General features: G+C 36.7%; 1 protein-coding gene across 1 annotated transcript; it reads left to right on the forward strand.

The window, feature by feature from the left end:
* On the forward strand, positions 4,425 to 13,891 carry LOC109229025 (O-acyltransferase WSD1-like). The gene is made up of 5 exons (XM_019394327.1): positions 4,425 to 4,759; positions 5,531 to 6,109; positions 11,833 to 12,189; positions 12,869 to 13,006; positions 13,375 to 13,891. Exons 1-5 carry the CDS (start codon positions 4,544 to 4,546, stop codon positions 13,528 to 13,530), a joined length of 1,446 nt encoding a protein of 481 aa, XP_019249872.1. The 5' UTR covers positions 4,425 to 4,543; the 3' UTR covers positions 13,531 to 13,891.

Raw genomic sequence — 21,902 nt, forward strand, 5'->3', positions numbered from 1 at the left:
AAAAGTACCAAAATCGGACCTCAATTGGTCCCTCAAATCATCACTCAAAGGCCCCTAATTAGTCAAGCCCTAACCCACAAATTACTACTATTTTTCCTTAATTTCTCATGCTTAAATTGATAAAAATCATTCCAATAACGAGTTTAGGGACCAAAGATCTTACCCCAATTAACTCCTCTGAAAATCCCTCTTGAAAAGTGCTTCCCAAGCTTTTTCCCGTTTGAAATATGGTAAAAAATAGCTAAATTTCGCGAAGGCAAGTATTTATATGTTCTGCCCAGCGATTTCCGCATCTGCGGCCCTGGGACCGCTTCTACGGTCACGCTTTTGCGGACCAATGATCGCATCTGTGACTTCTCACTTAAAGCCCGATATCCGCATCTGCGGTTAACCCTTCGCAGATGCGGGGCCGCTTCTACGGTGAAGCTCCCGCTTCTGCGGTCCCTGGTGGCTTCTTCCTTTTCCGCTTCTGCGATCACTCTGTCGCTTCTGCGGCTCCACACCTGCGGAACCCAAACCGCAGGTGCGGTTATGACAGAAAACCAACTGAAGCTGCAACTCCAACTCCAAAATCCTTCCGTCAACCATCCGAAATCATCCCGGGGCCCCTGGGACCTCAACCAAAAGCACCAACAAGTCTAATACCACTGTCCAAACTTGTACCAATCCTTAAAATACCTAAAACAACATCGAAACCTCGAATTAACCATGGATTCAAGCCTAAGAACTCCAAAATTCTCAAAATATGCTTTCGATTAAAAAGTCTATCAAACCTCGTCCGAATGACCTGAAATTTTACACACACACGTCACATTCAATATTACGAAGCTACTCCAACTTCCGAAATTTCATTCCGACCCTCGGATCAAAATCTCACTATCGAACCGGAAACTTCAAAAATCCATCTTTCGGCATTTCAAGCCTAAATTAGCTACGGACATCCAAAACACAATCCGATCACGCCCCTAAGCCCGAATCACCCAACGGAGCTAACGGAACCATCGGAATCCCACTGCGAGGCCGTCTTCACACTGTTCCGATTACGGTCAAATTTCTAAAACATAAGCTCTCATTTAGGGACTAAGTGTCCCAAAACTCTCCGAAACTCAAAACCGAACATCCCGGTAATTCAAAACAGCATAAATAAATACGGGAAACGCAGTTAATAGGGAATCGGGGCGTAAATTCTAAAAACGACCGGCCGGGTCGTTACAAAAATCCTATTTAAATCCCAAATAAACACATAAGCATCACAAAAGATAAGAAATTACTCTTAATCACAAGGGAAATATAGAAAATAAATAAGTAAACTTGAATGAACTAATTATCACAATCATACAAAACTAACTTAATATAACCAAAACCATCAGATATGAGCTTTAGACCTTCATATATTTCTGTTAGAGTAACCAAATCATCTTAAGATAAGCTGACATAACCAACAAAATGTTCAGGCATTTTATTTCACCATGAACATTTAAACTACATGATGAGTTCAAAACATTACCTAGAAGTTGAAATTTCAGCAGTGAAAAACGTTGAATCCAACAACAGACCAACGATCCCAGTAAAGCAAACTCAACCCAGCAGCAATAACAGTGAAAAGAACCAGTGAAACAACCCAGAATAAACCTCGATACTCAACAACTTTTAAAGAAGAAGGGAGCAACAAACTAACTTCAAACCTTTTATATTTTTTGGAAGGTTTTTGCTCTTTTCTGGAAAATATTCAAAGGTGAAAGGCTACTGAAATTTTTATCTTCGGCTCTCTTTTTCTGATCTCCCCTTTGTGTGTGTAAATGTGTGTGTTCAACCCCCCTCTAAACTAAAAGAAAGACCCTCTCTTTATAGGAAAGGAGGGACATGATTTCATTATGAAAATCTGTTCAAAGGACATATTTTTCACAAAAAATCTGTCTAACACTATTCAAAGGACACCTCTTTGGCAAAAAATCTGTCCAAGAGATAGTATTATACCAACTAGAGGCAGATTTTTGGAGTTTTGTACACCAAACAGTACTCAAACAGTACATTACAACCAAACATGTACTCTACTATCAGCTACTGATTCAACAATCTCAAAAGCAGATAATTCAGCACTAAAACATCCAGAAATTAAATCCAAATGAATGCAGAAATTAGATAACCAAAATCAACAATTAAATTAAACCCGACTAAACGCTAACTAAGCACTATATCAGAAGTAATATTATACTAACAATAACAATCAAAACAAAAGAATAAATCAGAACCTAAATTAACTAAATCTAAACTTAACACAAAACAAAAAAAATCAGAAAAACAAAAGAGGAACTAGGATCTTATCATAGCAAGAGATTTGATTCTAATTCGAGGAGCGACGAATCGACCACGAAGTGAACTTTTCACGTTGGCAGACACCAAAACTAAAGGTTCGGCGAACCAATTTCGATCTCGATATCGCGCCACCGTGAAAAGCTCGCTCGAGTCATATCTAGACAAGAGGGGAAGAAGGGAAAAAAGAAAAATAGAAGAAAAAGAAGAGTGAGCAGCGGTAGTGGCAGCCGTGAGAGGTGGTCGCCGGAATTCGGCTAGAGTTTCGGGTGGAGACCAAGGGGAAAGGGTAGGCATGGTGGAGCTCTATCCATTCATGTATGTGTTGCAGGGTGGTGGTGGCCGGAACTTCATGAATTTGGGCAAAAAGGTGGCGGTTAGGGTTTCCTAGATCTAAAATTCGTGGAGTTTGAGGGGGTTTTGAAGGATTTGGTTTGAAGATATGGAAAGAGTAGGTGTTGGAGATTACATGGTGAAATTTTAGGGTCATTTGGAGCCACCACTACGGCGGCGGGCGGCGGCAGTGGCGGTGGAGATGGGCGGTGCGGCGGCCAGAGAGAGAGGGAAAAGGAGATGGGCTCTAGGGTTTGGTTGAAGTAAAATGGAAGCCAAAAATCTGATTTTTAGGAGATTAAATACCTTATAGGAGATTCAATCAGAACCGTTGGATCTTGAGAATTGAAGGGCTGAGATAAGATCTTGGTTTCACTTAATGAAACGACGTAGTTTTGTTTAAAACTACGTCGTTTGAACCCTCTCCTAGCAGTCACTTAATTGGCATTAAAATTGCACTCTTAGCCACCTAACCATTTCAATTTTAACCCATTTTCCTTTAATCCTATCTTATTAAACTACAATCTAATTTACCTAAATACTAACTAATAAAATAAAATCTAATAAAACTCATTAGCTAACAATTGAATTAATTACATGAGAAATCAATTTGATTAACTTATCAAATAATTAGTCAATTAAAAGAGCACACAAAAAAAAGTTTTTTTTTTGTATTTTTATGACAAGAAATTCAATTTTAAAATGCACAAAATATAAGAAAAATAGTAATTGAAGGAGAATTGACATCAACAACTTTAGGAGCACTTAAATGGTGCAATTAGGCATTCACACCAATAATCGTAAATGAGTAATTAACTTCTAATGGACTTGTTTGAACCGCAGAGTTACGGGGCGTAAAACAAAACAATGTTGATCAAGCATACTATGTATAAAAAGATTGAAGAAAAGTCATTTCATTTCGACAAACGACCCATATCTAAGTTCAATAGCTTTTTGGTTCGCTATTCCGATTATGATTTTCTTACCCTAGAAGCAGTTAGTTTCGGAAATAAGATTCTTGCACTGACAAGTTTAGAAGTTATAGAGAGGATCCGGTGAAGATCAAGTCGAAATGACATCAATAAGATTAGTTTTAGTACTCTATACTCCCTCCGGTTCACAATAAGTGTCCAATTTGCTTTTTCATTTTGGTTCAAAATAAGTGTCCAGTTATGTAATCAAGAAAAAAATTAATTTGTTTTTTCTCTTTTACCCTTATGTGCATATCCCTAAAAGTTTTCTCACTCCTCACTATAATTATGTGACTAATATTTAATAAGGGTAGTTTAATTAGTCATACTAGGTATTTTTGTATAGGATTTAGTATTTTCTTAATGGGCGTGCTAAAAGCAAATTGGACAGTTATTGTGAAGCGGAGGGAGTAATAAGTTACCGACAATGTTTTTAATGTAAACTACTTTTGTGAGTAGTTCCTCTAATAAACTAGAAAGGACAAAAAGAAACATTAATTATTTTTTCACCTTGACATCCTCAAAAATGTCTCTTAATTAAAGACATTAAATTAATTTGGTCAGTGAAATTATGGGCAGTTAGTAGTATTACTTACGCAGGACATATTTCCTTTATTAATGACCCATCCATTATATTAAAGACCCATCAGCTGCTAACGTTAGTTGACAAGGAATCAATGATGAACTATATAGAGTATTTTTCTCCAACCAGAAACATTTATCATAACCATATGAAATCCAATTGTCCATATTTTCATGCAATAAATACAATGGATCAATAGTCACACTACTCATAATTTATTCACCGACGTGGTTAGCTTTACCAATATTATTTATTTATTTATAAGGTGAAAGGCTCAAGAGCTGAACGTACATTGTGAAAAAAATTAGAAATTGAGAGCTTTTGGATATACGAGAAAAAAAAAATGATGAAAGTTAACGTGAAACGAATGACAGAGAAAGAAGAAGAAGAAGAAACGTCGTTCCCTGTTAGCCCAACGGGGCAGTACTTCACCAGCTCCGCATTGTCGATTTCAGTCATTTCTGTTTTGGAATCTGAAATTCCTATAGATGATTCTTGTACCATGACATTGCTTAAGGATGTTTTCCTCCCCATTAATCCTCGCTTCTCTTCTATTATGGTACGTTTTTCTTTTCTGCTATCTGTTAGACATATATGTTATGAGTTCGAGTCGTGGAAGTAGTCATTAATGCTTAAGGTAGATTGTCTACATCATACCGCTTGAGGTGCGGCCATTCTCCGAATCCTGTATGATTGTGAGATGCCTTTGTGCAGCGGGCTGCTCTTTTCATATGTTAGAATGTCTTACATTAGTTGAGATAATGCAATCGTTATTATGTGGTAATATGGTCAGAGGCAATCTTGATCTTATGAGCTAAAGGTAGAGTTAGGACCAAAATCTACTATAAGATTAAATAAGTATTTATATAGTCGATTTGGTTCGGTATTTTCAGCTATTTTTTTGCTTAAAATCAAAATCATACTAAATTTTATTGGTTTTTACAATTAAAAATTAAAACCAAATCAAATCAAAATGCAGTTTTTTTTCATCGGTTTAAATCAATTTTCGATATAGGTTTTTGACTTTTTGTGACCTCTTCTTTGGAGTAGTAATTATGTTGGATAGTACCTGCAATATACCTTAATCATAATTAATGCATTTATAAACTTAATTATTTAGCTATATAGACTTTTAATTAATTAGCAACACATCTTCAAGATTTTTTCTTTAAGTGCTAAAATTAAAGAGAACTAATTACCAAAATTTCTAAAGAAAATTAAGTAAGAAATATCTACTACATTTGTACTAGCGATGAAATGCATTCTCCTTTATTGCTCTTTTTTTTTTCTTTAAATTTTTCCTTAATTATTTTTCCTTTTATTGGAGTAGGTGAGAGACAAAAATGGGGTTAAACAATGGAAGAAAGTGGAAGTGAAATACAAAGATCACATAAATGTGCCAATTTTCCCAGAAGGAAAATCAAAAGAATTCTATGACAATTGCTTCAACGAATATTTAACCACGATTGCAATGGAACAACTTCCACAAACCAGACCATTATGGGAAATTCATTTATTCAAATATCAAACAAGTAAATCAGCTGGAAATTTAGTATTTAAACTTCATCATTCACTTGGAGATGGATTTTCTTTAATGGGAGCACTTCTTTCTTGTTTACAAAGAGCTGATAATCCTTCACTTCCCTTAACATTTCCAGAATTTAATAGTAATCCAAATTCTGGAAATGATTATAAAAAGAGGTTTTGTACTAATGTGGCTCAAATGGTATCTGGGGTTGTTAATACTTTCTTGGATTTTGGATGGAGTTTATTGAAGAGTACTACACTTGAAGATGAGAGGACACCAATTAGGTCTGGGGATGAAGGTGTGGAATTTCGACCTATTGATATTAGTACAATGGATTTCTCTCTTGATCATCTCAAGCAAATTAAGACCAATCTTAAAGTGGTAAGTCATTTTCTTTATATTTAATGTATCTTTTTTAAATGAGTTATGTTATACATCGCTAGGGTATGCAATTTTTTACACTATCATGTCATCTTTTTCTGTTGGAATTTTTCTGAGTGTTTTAGAATGAAAATTTCGAAAAACAATTTCGGAAAAGTGAAATTTTTTTTATGCCAAACAGGCCCTTATGATTGATACAACTTGAGTGCGTTCTTGATTACTCCCTCCGGTCCACTTTAATTGATTTTTTGATTTCTTTTGTGATTCATAATATCCACTTTTTCAGTTATCAAGAAGGAAATAACTTTTTTCCCAAAGTTGCCTTTGAAGTAAAGAGTTTAGGAGTATTTTGTTATATTTTTTAATAAATTAAGGTCAATATGATTTGAATTCTTTAATATGTGTGAAAAAACCAAAAATTCAATGGGGGACAGGAGGGAGTATTTGATTCAGAAAAGTCCTTTTGTTTGTGAAAAATGAGTTGATCAAGATTGATGATGACACCGATAGATTAGGTTGTGAAATCACATGTCTATCTTTAATTTATAAAGCCTTGCAATATGTGATCTTTTTTTTCTTTTTTCTTTTTTGGTGGTTTCCTTATGATTGTATTTTATTACACTAACCAATGTAGAGAATGTTTATATAATTATTGACTTGTTGTGATTTAACTTGTTATAACAAATCAATTATTATATTTTCTAGGTTCTCAAAATATGTTTATTATAGGCAATTACAATGGAATTTAGTTCTATATATCTTGATAATCTTCTTAGTTGAAAATGGTAGTGCAATTGAAAGTTAGTAACTTTTAATGCTCCAAGTTGTCAATTCATCAGTTATTGCCCACAAAAGTATGAGCTTTAATATTTAGATTGAGGTATCAGCCGTTATCTCTCACCTTTGCTAAGCTTTTGAGTTATGGACATTACTTTATCTTTTTTTTATTTTATTTTATAAAATAAATAATGATGGTGTTCGGTTCAGCTACACAATCTTTAACATGACTATATTTTACCGGTAAGTACCAAGGGCGGAACCAGAATTTTGAAGGTTATAGGTTCCGATTTTATTATCACCGAACCCTAGCTCGTTTTAGTTACTAGATTTTTGTATATTTAATGGATTTTCTAAAACAAATATAGGGTTTAAGCAAAAGCTATTAGCAGGGGCGGATTTACATGGACCCAAGCGGTATCACGGGACACCGCTTCGTCGAAATTTTTTAATATATATACAAGATAATAAGTAAAATAAAAATACAAGATAAAATCGTTAAAAGTGACACCACTTGCATCAAAATAGCTCGGTAGTCTAGTGGTTGATAGCTTCAAGTTTGATGTGAGAGGTCATGGATTTGAACTCCTTTGGCTCTAGAAAATATTTTTTGATTGTTAGGCTTATTGTTAGAAATAGTGACACCACTTATGACAAATCCTTCGTACGCCACCTATTGGGCTCGTCCCAACCCATAGCTACTACACTACCTCCACCTCTTACTTTATCTTTTTAAGGAAAATACAATGTAGGTAATTTCATCGAACTTTCATTGCCTAGCAATTCTTGCCTAATAGAATTAACTTCACGATCTGCCAGCATACTTGATTGAAGCTTTCCTCGAAAAATGGCAATATGGCATTTAAGTTGCGTAGGGTGACCTGAAAATGGAGATATTAATGGTATATAGGACAATTCCATAACAACTTCCATGACTGACATTAACTCAATTCTTTCTTTAGTTGTTGCTCATCTTCAGCACAATGAGAGGTACGATCATCTAAATTCGGAAAGAGTTTCAATTATGTGCATCGATACTTATGACATTTTATATCATTAGATAATTGTCACGACCCGGATTTTCCACCATCGGAAGTCGTGATGGCACCTACTAGTGGGAGCTAGGCAAGCCAACTCTTACTTACCTTTCCATTTTTTTTTTCAACTCTTATTTTAAAACATTTAGCAATAATAATATGATTACAGCGGAATAAATTAATTTAGCGGAAGACTTAGTAAATGTTACTAGATGCGATACAGAAATCCAAACATAATTCACTACCCAAGAACTGGTGTCACAATACTCACGAACTTCTAAGAATACTAAACACAACCGTTTGAAAGAAATATAAAACTGTTTGTCTCGAATACATGAGATAACAGAATGAAAATATAGAGGAGACGTCGGGTCCTGCGGACGCCTGCAAGGCTACCTCGGTGTCTCGATGGTCGGAATGCGAACACTCACACTACTACTGCTGATGCTGTCCGAAACCTGTATCAACGCAAAAAGAGCGCAGAGTGTAGAATCAGCACAACCGACCCCGTGTGCTGGTAAGTGCCTGGCCTAACCCCGGCGAAGTAGTGACGAGGCTAGACAGGACTACCAAATCAACCTGTGCAGTTCAATATATATATATATTATATATATATATATATATATATATTATATATATATATATATATATATATAATATGCAATAAAAGGAAAGAAATACGAAACTAAACAGTTAAAAGGGGAGGAAAACATGTTATGGGGGAGTACAATCGGATATAGAAGTCATCAACTTAAGTAAGAAACAGGGCACCACAATTAATTAACAAAGCAGGAAAACAACAGTTGCACGGCATCAACCTTCGTGCTTTTACTCTCATCCTCACCAAAAAGCAATCAAATAAAGTGCACGGCATCACTCTTCGTGCTTTTCCTCAACATAACTCTCATAACATGGCACGGAATGACTTTCGTGCAAATATAGTCAAAAACATGCCCGGAATGACCCTTCGTGCAAATATATCAAAACATGGCACGGAATGACCCTTCGTGCAAATATAATCAATCAAAACATGGCACGGAATGGACCTTCGTGCAAATATAATCAAAACATGGCACGGAATGACCTTTGGCAAATATAATCAAAACATGGCACGGAATACCTTCGGGCAAATATAATCAATTGGCACGAATGACCTTCGTGATTTATCACTCTTCCTCACCAAACAACAAATCACAACCAAACGGGGCGAGGGGATAGACAGATAATAAGAAACGTCCCGGCAAGGGAAAACACAAGTAAACAGCTAATTCCCGGCAAGGGAGCAACAACAATAACCTTCACATTCCGGCAAGGGAGAAAATCAATATACTCAAACCATCCCGGCAAGGGATTAATCATATTTCTTCCCATTTCTTTCATTTCTTATTCAATAGTCTTTTTAATGTTCGAGCCAACGCTCCAAAGACTTTACAATTCACAATCAATTCTCATACTCTTCGCGTTACTTAGGATTTATCAATTAACATGGAAGAGTCATAACAACATCAGAATAAGTACAAACAAGGACCCACGGTCATGCTAGACACCGGTGTATAGATACTCGTCACCATGCCTATACACCGTACTCAACATTTAACAATTAGCAAACAACACCCTAATCCTATTCCCTCAAGCCAAAGTTAGATCAAACACTTACCTCGAAGGTTTATGGCCAATTCAATCCTCAAGCAACGCTTTTCCTTTCAAACTTGGCTCCAATTCAATCGTATCTATACACAATTGATTTAATATCATCAATAATACTCAACAATCCAATCCAAATGCCTAAATATATTTTTTTCCAACATTCTGCCCAAAATTTGCAAAACCGACACCGGGCCCACATGGTCCAAACACGAGGCTCGGACCAAAACCCAATCACCCATAACCCCACGAGTCCAAGTATGTAATTTGTTTTAAGATTCGACCCCAAATTGAGGTTGAATCACCCAAAATTCCCAAAACCCTACTCTACCCAAAACCCCTAATTTCTACCTTGAATTTCATGATTTAGGGCTAGGAATTTGATAAATGATGATAGAAAATGAAGAAGATGAGTTAGATAATACTTACCCAAGAAGCTTTGGTGAAGATTAGCTCTAAAATTCGCCTAGGTGCTGTGGAGAAGACAAGGTTCGTGACAAATGGGAATAATCCCGTAATAGCTACTGTTTTGAACTTAAAAATTCGCAGGGCAAAATTGCCCTTCGCGTTCGCGGGAAAGGGGCCGCGTTCGCGAAGGGTAAACTGGGCAAAGGATCGCGAACGCGTGGAATGGGAACGCGAACGCGTAGAAGAAAGTGCTGGGTGGTCCAAGATTGGCCTACGCGAACGCGTGCTAGGGGACGCGAACGCGATAGAGAACACAATAAACTTTCGCGTTGCCAGCGAAGAGTCAATTTGACTTACGCGTTCGCGAGAGTCAAGACGATGGGGAAAAACACAGAACTACGCGAACGCGAGCCAACTGATGCGAACGCGATGAAGAAAATCCCTGTGTGAAAATTGCAGAAAATCTGCTAACCTCTTAAGTCCAAAACCACCCCGAACACCTCGGAAAACACACCCGAGCCCTCGGGGCTCCCAACCAATCACACACACTAACTCAATAACATCCTATGAACTTACTCGAGTGATCAAATCACTAAAATAACATCAAAATCAAAGAATCAAACCTCAAAATCATCATTTTTCATTTCAAGTTCATAAACTTCCAACTTTAGATATTTAGGTCCGAAACACGTCAAACGACGTCCGATTTCGACCAAATTTCACAGAGAGCGCTTAACGCATATTTAAGACCTGTACCGGGCGTCGGAACCAAAATACGAGCCCGATACCATTACTTTTTGATCAAATTTCATTTTCATTTTCCTTAAACATTTTCAGAAAACAATTTCACGGAAAAATTCATTTCTCGGGCCTGGGACCTCGGAATTCGATTCCGGGCATACGCCCAAGTCCCATATTTTTCTACGGACCTTTCGAGACCGTCAAATCACGGGTCCGGGTCCGGGTCCGTTTACCAAAAATGTTGACCAAAGTCAACTTTATTCGTATTAATATAAAAATTCTTCAAATTTTTCACATAATTCGTATATTTCATCATAAAAACTTTCCGGCTGCGCGCCCGGACTGCGCACGCAAATCGAGGCAACTAAAAGTGAGGTTTTCAAGGCCTCGGAAGCACGGGATGACTAAGCAAACAAGTGATGACCCTTTGGGTCGTCACAATAATTTTTTTTATCTACAACAATATGTAACTCAACAAAGTGGATGTCGTTTAGTGGTGAGAATTCCATGTTGTGGCACAAATTTTTTCATGCACCGAGGGTCCATCAAAAATAGTCTCTCTATGTTGACGATAGAGGGTAATATTTGCGTACATACTATCCTACTCGGACCTCTCTTATGAGATTATACTGGATTTTTTGTTATTGTTATACAACAATATGTAACTCTTTTAATAATAGTAAATTCAAAAATAACCCGATTGAAAATTTTCTATTACCATTTTTTATGCTGATAGTGTAAACATCATCTTTTACAATGTTAGAATTAGTAACTTCCAAATAACAAAAAAAATAAACTTCTGCAACTTGTAGATTGGGCTGACTGTATAAAAAATTATTTACATTGTCAATGAATATAACCTTGAAATTATGCAGTATGCGCTACAAATTGGAATTTTGCCTTTTGAAATATACGATATATTTATGGGATTTTTATATAAATAGCCGGCAACATTTACTGTTTATTTTTCTAGTCGGTATATATAGATTGTACACTAATTTTATTAACAGTTATACACATATTTTACATAGGTTATACATCCATCGACTATTTTTAATTTAAGCGTTGGGTGGGCGCCTATTAAGATTAACTCTTCTATATTGTTTTTGTTGACAGACTATCAATGACGTTATATGTGGAGTATTATTCCTGGGTGTAAGATTATACATGGAAGAAATGAAGTATGAGCAGAAAAATGCAAATTCAACAGCATTGGTGCTACTCAATACTAGAAATATTGCAGGATATAAATCAGTAAAAGAGATGTTGCAGCCAGGCAATGAATCCAAATGGGGAAACCAATTTGCATTTTTACATGTATCTGTTCCAAAGCTTGATAAAGGAGAGTTCTCATTTAATCCTCTTAGCTTTGTGTTTAAAGCACAAGATGTTATCAAGAGAAAAAGAAACTCTGCTGCTGTTATTCTTACTGGCAAATTGCTTGATACTCTGCAAAAATACAGAGGCCCCGAGGTGAACTCTCCTTCTAATTAATTGACTTTTTCTTTGTCTCACTTTTTTTTTAAGAGTGATGTTCACACAGAAAGGGAGCCTTGGCGTAACTGGTAAAGTTGCTGTCATGTGACCACGAGGTCATGGGTTCGAGCTGTGGAAACAACCTCTTACAGAAATATAAGATAAGGCTGCATATAATAGACCCTTGTGGTCCGGCCCTTTCCCTGACCCCGCACATAGCAAGAGATTAGTGCACCGGGCTATCCTAAAGTGGTGTTCACACAGTATGGGTATACCTCGATCATTAGTCCACTAGGTATTCGCTACCTTCTATAAGTACATGTATCGAGTAACTCTAATAGCTTAAATTTTTTGATGAGATGGTCAGGGGAAGAATGGTAAAGTTATCTCCGTGAGACATATATGTTACGGGTTCGAGCCATAGAAAAAGCCACTAATGTTTGCATTAGGGTAGACTATCTACATCATACCCCTTGGGTACGGCTCTTCCCTGGACCCTACGTAAACGCGGAATATCTTGTGTATCGGACTACTCTTTTAGTTAGGGAAAGAATCACCCGACTTTCTTTTACCTCTGCTGAGATTTGAACTCTGATCTCCCTTGGTTTTCGTCCTACTTTATTAACTATTAGGCCATGTTTTTTTGACATTTTGGATTGTTGGTTTTATGTTATAGGTAACGGCAAAATACATCCACAGCACGTTAAAGAACTCAAGCATGACAATATCAAACTTGATTGGGCCTATGGAACAAATGGCTTTGGCAAATCATCCATGTAAAGGCTTGTACTTCATGGTTGTTGGTGTTCCTGAGGTATACTACATTACTTCCTTGTCATTTCACTATGTTACTGTAATAAAAGTTCTACACTATCAATGTAATTTAACTCGCTATAATAAATTACTTCACTTATTTTTCAGATTATGAATTATACTCCCTCCGTTCTAATTTATGTGAACCTGTTTGACTGGGCACGGAATTTAAGAAAAAATGAAGACTTTTGGAATTTGTGGTCCAAAACAAGTCAAAAGGGGGCCAGAGTATTTGTGTGGTTTACCAAATTTAGAAAGGGGTCATTCTTTTTGGAACTGACCAAAAAGAAAATAGGTTCACATAAACTGGAACAGAGGGAGTATTGATTAATATTACATGTAATTACCTTTTAAACGTCCTGATTGCAGAGTTTAACCATAACAATGATGAGCTACATGGGAAGGCTAAGGGTGGCAGTGGGAACAGAGAAGGGACTCGTTGATCCTCACAAGTTCAAGTCCAGCATTGAGAATGCATTTGATAGGATTTGCAAAGCTGCTGTCCCTTCCAAACCTGCAAATTAATCCTTAAAAATGTGAATGTTGTTGTTGTTACGTTGTTGTTGTTCTTTCATATGTTGTGCAGACTCTCCAAATGATGCCTCACTGATGTCAGATCTTCCAATAATACATTACTTTTGGAGAATCTGACACCCACCCGACGACATTTCTGGAGAATCCGAACAACATAGGCTCTTTCTTCATTTTCTGTTGTTCAGAAGAAGAACAAAATCATGAGCTTATCTGATTCGTAATTTTATCTTTTAAGCATTGGAAATTGCTCTGTAAAGCTTTTACAGGCATCTTGTATTCATTTGTTAACTGTGTAATTTTCTTTTCCATTCTACTTGTATTCTTTTATAGCAAAGAAAACCGATTGATGATATGCATACAGAGTTTTTTTTTTTTTTTTCATTCAGAGTTATTCATATCACATTTTCAGCTATAATAAATACGACCTTAAGAAATTTCATACATTTTTTTTTTGAAAAATAATATTGTATAGTCGCTTTCAAAATAATAGCTGGAAAAAATATATTTTTTGTAATTATACAAGTTTTATACACTATTTTGTCAACCGAATATAAATAATTTCTGGCGCGGGCTAAAAGTAAAAAAATCCCCATTCTTTTCTTCAAATAATATCCATTTTCTTTGAAATGAAACTATCCCAACTCATGCATTTGGTTAAAATATCATGGTATAGCCAGTTTTCACACTGGTCAATGAAAAATAGCCAACGTTTATCAAGTCAATGAAAAATAGCCACTATTTTGCTGCAACAGGGACCGGTCCAGTATAATATACGGGAGTTCTGGTGCATTTGTGTACGAACTCCAGCATATTATGCTGGACCGGTATACTTTGCTAACTCCTGTAAAATTTGCGGGAGACTGGAGCACCAGTGCTCCAAACTCCAGTATATTATACTGGACAATTATACTTGCTGGAACTCCCGTAAAATTTGCGGGAGTTCCAGCATAATTATGCTTGAACTCCCGTAAAATTTGCGGGAGTTCCAGCATAGTTATCCTGGAACTCCCGTAAAATTTACGGGAGTTCAAGCATACTTATGCTGGAACTCCCGTAAAATTTACGGGCGTATTTTTCCGGATTTTGAACAGTGTTTTCGCTCAGATTTAAAGTGGCTAAATTTCGATGACTTTTGAAACTTGGCTATTTTTCAACGACCAGTGGTAAATCTGGCTATTTTTGAATTTCTCCCATGCATTTGTCCTCACGAAATCCATTTAAATGACTGTGGGCCTAGTACACTGAGAGCCCAGTTCTCCGGCCATTGGGCTATGTGCCATACCCTCCCTCCAAAACAGTAGAAATGGCGTGGGATAACCACTTTTTAACATGATATTTAGTTTTTATCCAGTATTTTTAATGCTGAGCAAAAATAGTTACTACTTTATTAAAATTAATACGAAAAGAAGTTTTACCCTTTCTTCATGAGTGTTGTGTAAAATTAAGGACATGGTGTCCTTAACATTTACACTGCACGCATGAAGTTAAGGACGTCATGTCCTTAACATTTACACTGTACATATAAAGTTAAGGACATCATGTCCTAAAGTTTAACAACGGAAGGTGCAAATACACGACACTTTGTCCTTAATATTTACACAGCATTCATGAAGTTAAGGACACCATGTCCTTAATATTTACACAACACTCGTAAAGTTAAGGACACTATGCCCTTAACATTTACACTGCACGCATGAATTTAAGGACGCCATGTCCTTAACATTTACGCTGCACATATGAAGTTAAGGACATCATTCCTAAAGTTTAACAACGGAATGTGCAAATACAGGACACTTTGTCCTTAATATTTACAGAGCATTCATGAAGTTAATGACACCATGTCCTTAATATTTATACAACACTCGTGTCTAGCACAGGGATATTTTTGTCCGAGCGGGTAAAAATTTATTAAGCACTGGCTGAAGAGTAAATACATTTTAAACAGTGACTAAAGAGTAAAGACATCTTTAATTAGTGGCTAACTGTGCACTCCCCCCTCCTCCCCCCAAACATGTGTTTTGTTTTACCAAATGATATTTATCACATCCAAGAAAAATCATTTGAAAGTGACAAAGATGTGTTTTTAAAAAAAAAAAATTTAAAAGGATTTTATTTCGGCTCGCTCTCATATATCAATAAAGCATATTACACCAATGCATGGAACAAATTATTTGCCCAAATCATCCTCGATGACACCTTCTCAAATTATAGTTAATCCACAAGCATATCCTAGTTCAGGAACTACAACAACACATGCCCATATGACCCGATCGTTAGGGGTGTCAATGGTTAGGTTCGACCGGTTATTTTATAAAATCTATACCATACCAATTTTTTAGTTATTCTATTATGTATAACTAAAATTAGACTTTTCGAAACCGTCCCAATCATATCGGTTTCTCTTCGGTATCGGTACAGTTCAGTTCGGTTCGGGTAATTTTTGATATTTTTTTAAATGTCATGTAGAAGTCACCAGTAAAAGTATAATGCAATAACAATGTTCTTTTATAGGACTTAGCAAAATAATCTAGACATTTTTATTGTATAAAGGGTGATGAAATTAAAAAATTATGAAAGATGGCCAAAGTATAGATCAATCAACTATTCTACAACAATGTAAAAGAAACCAATCAAAGATTAAAAGAAAATATAAATCACACGAGTGGAAAGATATTAACTAAGCTGTAACTCAAGAATAAAGTCTATAGAAGATTAAATATTCAAAAAGATAAATCAAAGTTATACAAAAGGAAACATATTCAATACCGTGAGGTGGTGTTAACGATATGCTGGAGGTTTGGAGACATACCCTTGAGTCTAAGGGTTTCAAGTTGAGCAGGACTAAAATAGAATATATTGGAATGCAAGTTCAGTTCTGAGTCGGGGGAAGTGGGCATGGACGTGAGGTTTGGAGCACAGGTCATTCCCAAGAGAAGTAGTTTTAAGTACCTGGGGTCGATTATCTAGGGGGACGGAGAGATTGATGAGAACATCACACACCGTATAAGGATCGGGAGGATAAAATGGAGGTTGGCATCAGGAGTCATGTGTGACAAGAGAGTGCCACCGTTACTCAAAGGTAAGTTCCATAGAGTTATGGTTAGATCGGCCATGTTGTATGGAGAAGAGTGTTGGCCAATTAAGAACTATCATATCTAGAAGATGAAAGTGATAGAGATGAGGATGTTGAGGTGGATGTGCGGGCATACTAGGATGGATAAGATTAGGAATAAAGTTCTTCGGGAGAAGGTGGGCATGGCTCCTATGGATGACAAGATGCGGGAAGCGACACTCAGATGGTTCGGGCATGTGCGGAGGAGGAGCCCTGATGCTCAGGTGAGGAGGTGCGAGAGTTTGGCCTTGGAGAAAAGGAGAAGAGGTAGAGGGCGGCCTAATAAGTATTAGGGAGAGGTGATCAGACAGGACATGGCTTTGCTGCAGATTTTTGAGGACATGACCCTTGATAGGAAGGTGTGGAGATCAAGCATTAGGGTTGTGGATTAGGACGTAGTCGAGTCCGGGGTAAGGCTAGTTCGATTGGGGTGGACTTAGACTGCTAGGGGTTTATGTTGTGTTCTCACTATCCTTACGTTTTTCATAGCATCGGGGCTTATTTTCTGGTTTTGTTATTGCATTTCAACTATTTTCTAGTTCTTATGATGTTGTTATTATTTTTCTGGTTTATGTTTGATGGTACTAATATTGTCCCTTCCCTTCCCTTCTCTTCTCATCTTTTTCGTCTTCTTGAGCCGAGGGTCTTTCGAAAGCAGCACTCCCTCGGGGTATGGGTAAGATCTGCGTACACACTATCCTCCCCAGACCTTACTTGTAGGATTTTACTGGGTCATTGTAGCTTGCTACTCATAATCGTTAGAATACTTTGTGTTACTAATGAAGACGCTGGAACTAACTTAGTTTCAGTAGAAGTAGCATAATAGGTTTTAGGAATTATGATTTTGAGTTTAATTACTTTTTGGCTTGTAACCGTTTTCATAATTCCAAGACCCAAAGAAGAATTTGATATTTTATTATTTTTGAACTTACTATATAAATATATTTTCCGCATATAAATTTATTTGGTTGGTTTGGTATTTTTTTGGTTTATTTTTACAAAATAAAAAACATATCCTAATTATAGGCACAATTATAAATTTATATAAAAACATATAAATTTTTTTAAAAAAAAATTAAAAATCGGTTCGTTGCGATATGGTTCAATCGGTTTAGTTGATTTTTAATATTCATTGACATCCTTACTGATAGTCGATGGTAGACTCCCCACTTGGCTTGAAGCCATAAACACATCATCTGATAACCCACAATACACTTCTTTCTTAACTACCATGGTTTCGTACTGTTATCCAACTGAATCTCCTCAAAAGCTCATGTATCACTAGTCATCACACCTTCCAAATTATCTGCCGAGTGCATATACATCCTCGTGACAGTCGTGTGAAATTCATCAAGCGATCGGAACTCTAATCGTAGCACATACATTCCACTTGAGAGAAGGAAAACTCTTCGTAGAAACCTCAAAAGAATCACACAACCTCAAACCTTCTCGGAAGAGATAATCCACCTACTAACATCAAATCGACATCCTTCTATGACTCTACCATGGTCATAACCATTATGCAATCAATTAATCTTTCCGAGTCTACACTCGTCAACATGATATAAGAATCCACTTCATTCCACAAATGAACAACGAAAAGATCCACCAATACATCCACATCTCAAGACTGCATGGTACATCAAGATGATAATCAAACATACATATTCCATCTCAAGAATATTGTCACGACCCAAAATCCATTAAAGGTCGTAATGATGCTTAACACTGCTGTAAGGCAAGCCAACAATAGTTGATTAACTTAATTACTCATTTTAGTATTTGAAATCACGTTTTCCTTCAATTTAATAGTAAAAGATGGAATTTACAGAGTAAATGATAATATTTTTAACAATTTCAATATTGAACAACCCATAACCACCCCAAAACCCGGTGTCATGAGTGCATGAGCATCAACTAGGAAGTAAAATAAAATACAACATCTGTCCGGAATACAAATTGGACAGGAAAAATATAAATACTCTGAAGGAGACTTTGCTGGCCGTCGCGCCCCCTTTTTCTCGCGAAATCGGGTTTATGATATTTGGAGGGACAACTCGTTCCTTTTGGAAATTGGGTTTGTATTTTTGAAGAGTCGTCACCTAATGATTAAGGTGCATTAGGACACCAATAGAGATTCAATTCTAAGTTCTATTTGAATAACCAGAGTAAGGGCTTGAAATTATCCTAAGGGGAAGGTGTTAGGCACCCCTCAGGATCCACTAGTGTGGTTCCCGACCAGATAGTTATTGTGAATTGGAGGTGCAATTAACATATAAGCATATAAGGATCAAATAAGAGGGGATTTCAACACATAAAAGAAAGAACTTTTTTTTTGAAAGATGAGTTTTTAAAAAAAAGAAAGAGTTTGCAAAAGAAAGGGGTCCTAGGTTGTATTTAATATGGATTACATCAATGCAATATTCGGTAATCACTCCTCAAGAAAGGGGCTACACGTGGTATTAACGCACCGGTCATCATATCCATATCTACCCTTCCCACCCCGTTAAGGTATTAAAGCGCGGATTGGTCTCGATTACTTATTGCATGCTATTACCCGTCCCATTCCTATCAGTCCCGGAGGCGCTTAGGACTACTAATCCTAAAAGGGAGGGATATTATGCTTATTTGAAGTTTCAAAGGTAAAATTCTAAGGCGACATACAAAACATATAAAGACTGCACATTAAAGGGGAAACACATAAACACATAAGGCTCAAGTATACCTCCTCCAAACAAAACAATGCAATAGCACGACTTAAACAAATGAGTAAGGTCTGATTCTAAAAAAATACTTGAGGGAAAATGAGATTGTTGTATGGCAGCGGGCTTGGCTTATTACATGACTCGGTTAGGAAACAGAATCGGGCCTACCTACTGATTGTAACAAATAACAGAGGCGAGTTCAGTTTTATTTATACTGCCTAAGGTTTGCCTAAGTTTTCAAGCGAGGTCCTATAGGCATAGTATCTACTTAATTCAGAATGATGAAATAATAAAACTAAAAACGAAATGCTCGAAATCCTATAGGCATGCTTGCTAGGCCTTGTTATGCAAGGGGAATTAGATTATTAAATTAGACTGGTTACAGATTCTGCAGGTGATGGTATCTGATTTTAATCCCTAGGAGCATGATATCTAACATTGACTGTGAACGAAGCGTATCAGATTTGTTTAAGAGTCCCTATAGACATGATTTCTATTCGTTACTGATTTTAACACGTTACTGGATTATAACCACCTGGGCCCTAAAACATGATATCTAAACATGCAGAATTTTAGATAATCCCTATAGGCAGGTTATCTAGATGTGAAGTTAAACATGCAAAAATAAATCTCTATAGGCATGATGTCTAAGGTGCAGAATTAAAATACCCTATAGGCATGGTTTCTAAATGCAGTTTGAATATGCAGAAATTTAAAATATCCTATAGGCATGGTTTCTACCCTTGACATGCATAAATACCCAACCCTTTTCACTAGCCAGCCCCAATCGTTTATTACAAATTATTACAAACCAGGAATATTAAATTACATCAAAATATATAAAAATACAACTAGAGGAGGCCCGTTTCTTGGTTCCTCCCTGAGCTATAGAATAACTGCCTTAAGATGCCATTGCTTCAAAGCCTTTCCCAAACTTGAGTGTGTCAGAGTTCCCTAGAGCCTCAATAGGAACCCAGGCAGTGCTCACACCCAAATTACATCATCAGAATAGGGACAAGTGCAGTGTGGAAATGCCAGCCCTCATGTGTCCAAGTTCAGAAGGAGCTCATGGGTCCCAAGGCAAGGCTCACATGAGGGGGGAAGAACTTAAGTCTAAGAGAGAGTAGAAGTGCAGAAACTGAGTTTTAAAAGCGAAAGGGTGATGGGAGGCAGCCATTAATACTTTAAAGAGTTGATAATTTCACACCAAAAGGGCAGGGGATTGGGAATCCATTGCAAGGGCCTATATACTTAGGCATGAGTGAATTCTGGGCATGCACAGCAATAGGGGTGCTGTCATGCTTGTAAATCAACCAGAACACACAACATATAAGGGTGACATGGAGGTTATGATCCTAGGAGGACCAAGTTTGAGTCATATTCAGCAATATTCGATGCTGTCATGCCACAAACAAACCATAAGTATCAAACACATTGGGGTAGGGATTTAGGATTCATAATGGATTGATTCAGAATAGGAGAAAAGAAATTACAGCATGCTAAATAAAGGTACTGAAATAGATACAGGCAGTAGGCAGACAAGAATGCAAGAACATTAAGTAAACATGTTGTTGTTGATGCTGAAAACTTAATTAGAACATACCAGTTCAAAGAAGCAAAATGTAGTAAAGAAGGGTAGTAGGACTTTGAAATATAGCTTTGGCTTTCAACCAGCTAAACAGGCCACAGTACAAGTAGTAAAGCAAGAGAGAGTATTTTGAGTGTAAGTGTGTGTTCAGAACTAAAAGTGTTCGTCCCTTTGTTTGTGAAAGACTTAGGGTATTTATAGTTGAAAGTAGATAGTGAAATAAGGTAAAAATCATAGTAGTACATTAATTTAAGAACTCAGAATCAATAAATTAGAGAATCAAGGAAATACTCCCTTAAATTAAGGGAATCAAGATCAAACGGAAAGATTCAGTACCATATAAGTCAAGAAGAAAAATCAGTGCACGATTAAATAAGGAAGGAGTCAAGGTTCAGTAGGCATAGAGTAGTCAATTAGGACCAAATTCAGAAAAATCCAATTAAGGAAAGGCCTAGTAAAAACAAGGTAATATAGCAGATAAGGTGATAAAATCAGTCGATTTAAACAGACGAGTAGAATTCTAGGGCTTTGAAAGAAAATCTTTCATTTACCAACAATTAAGGAAAATCAGAATCAATCATGGGAAGTCATGGTTCTGTATTTTCAACATGTAAATAGAGGTGAATGAACAAGAGTAGTAAACAGAGTCAGCCATATAGACAGAAAGAAACAAGAGATGAGCAAACACAATCATTCAGAGGTGGTATAAGTAGGCTAAGATTCATCAGAACATATTCGAAGCATGGTGACCACGAGACATTAACAAGAAGCAGGTAAACAGGTTAGCACACAAAACCAAGGCAAAGGAAGTCCGGCTAACACACATAACCAAAGCGAAGAAAATCTTTAGACATTAGGGCTTTTAGCAAAGTCAAGTTAAAAAGCAGTAGGGGCATGAAAGTAGTAGAATTCTAGGGCTTTGAAAGAAAATCTTTCAATTACCAACAATTAAGGAAAA

Source organism: Nicotiana attenuata, chromosome 7, assembly GCF_001879085.1.
Source record: "Nicotiana attenuata strain UT chromosome 7, NIATTr2, whole genome shotgun sequence".
Classification (NCBI taxonomy): domain Eukaryota; kingdom Viridiplantae; phylum Streptophyta; class Magnoliopsida; order Solanales; family Solanaceae; genus Nicotiana; species Nicotiana attenuata.

What these genes read in the sequence shown, in the direction of transcription:
- LOC109229025 (XM_019394327.1), top strand. Translation starts at nt 4,544, where the DNA reads ATGATGAAAGTTAACGTGAAACGAATGACAGAGAAAGAAGAAGAAGAA. An exon ending in AAAAATACAGAGGCCCCGAG is followed by an intron (nt 12,190 to 12,868) that starts GTGAACTCTCCT and finishes TTTATGTTATAG; the next exon opens with GTAACGGCAAAATACATCCA. An exon ending in TGGTTGTTGGTGTTCCTGAG is followed by an intron (nt 13,007 to 13,374) that starts GTATACTACATT and finishes TCCTGATTGCAG; the next exon opens with AGTTTAACCATAACAATGAT.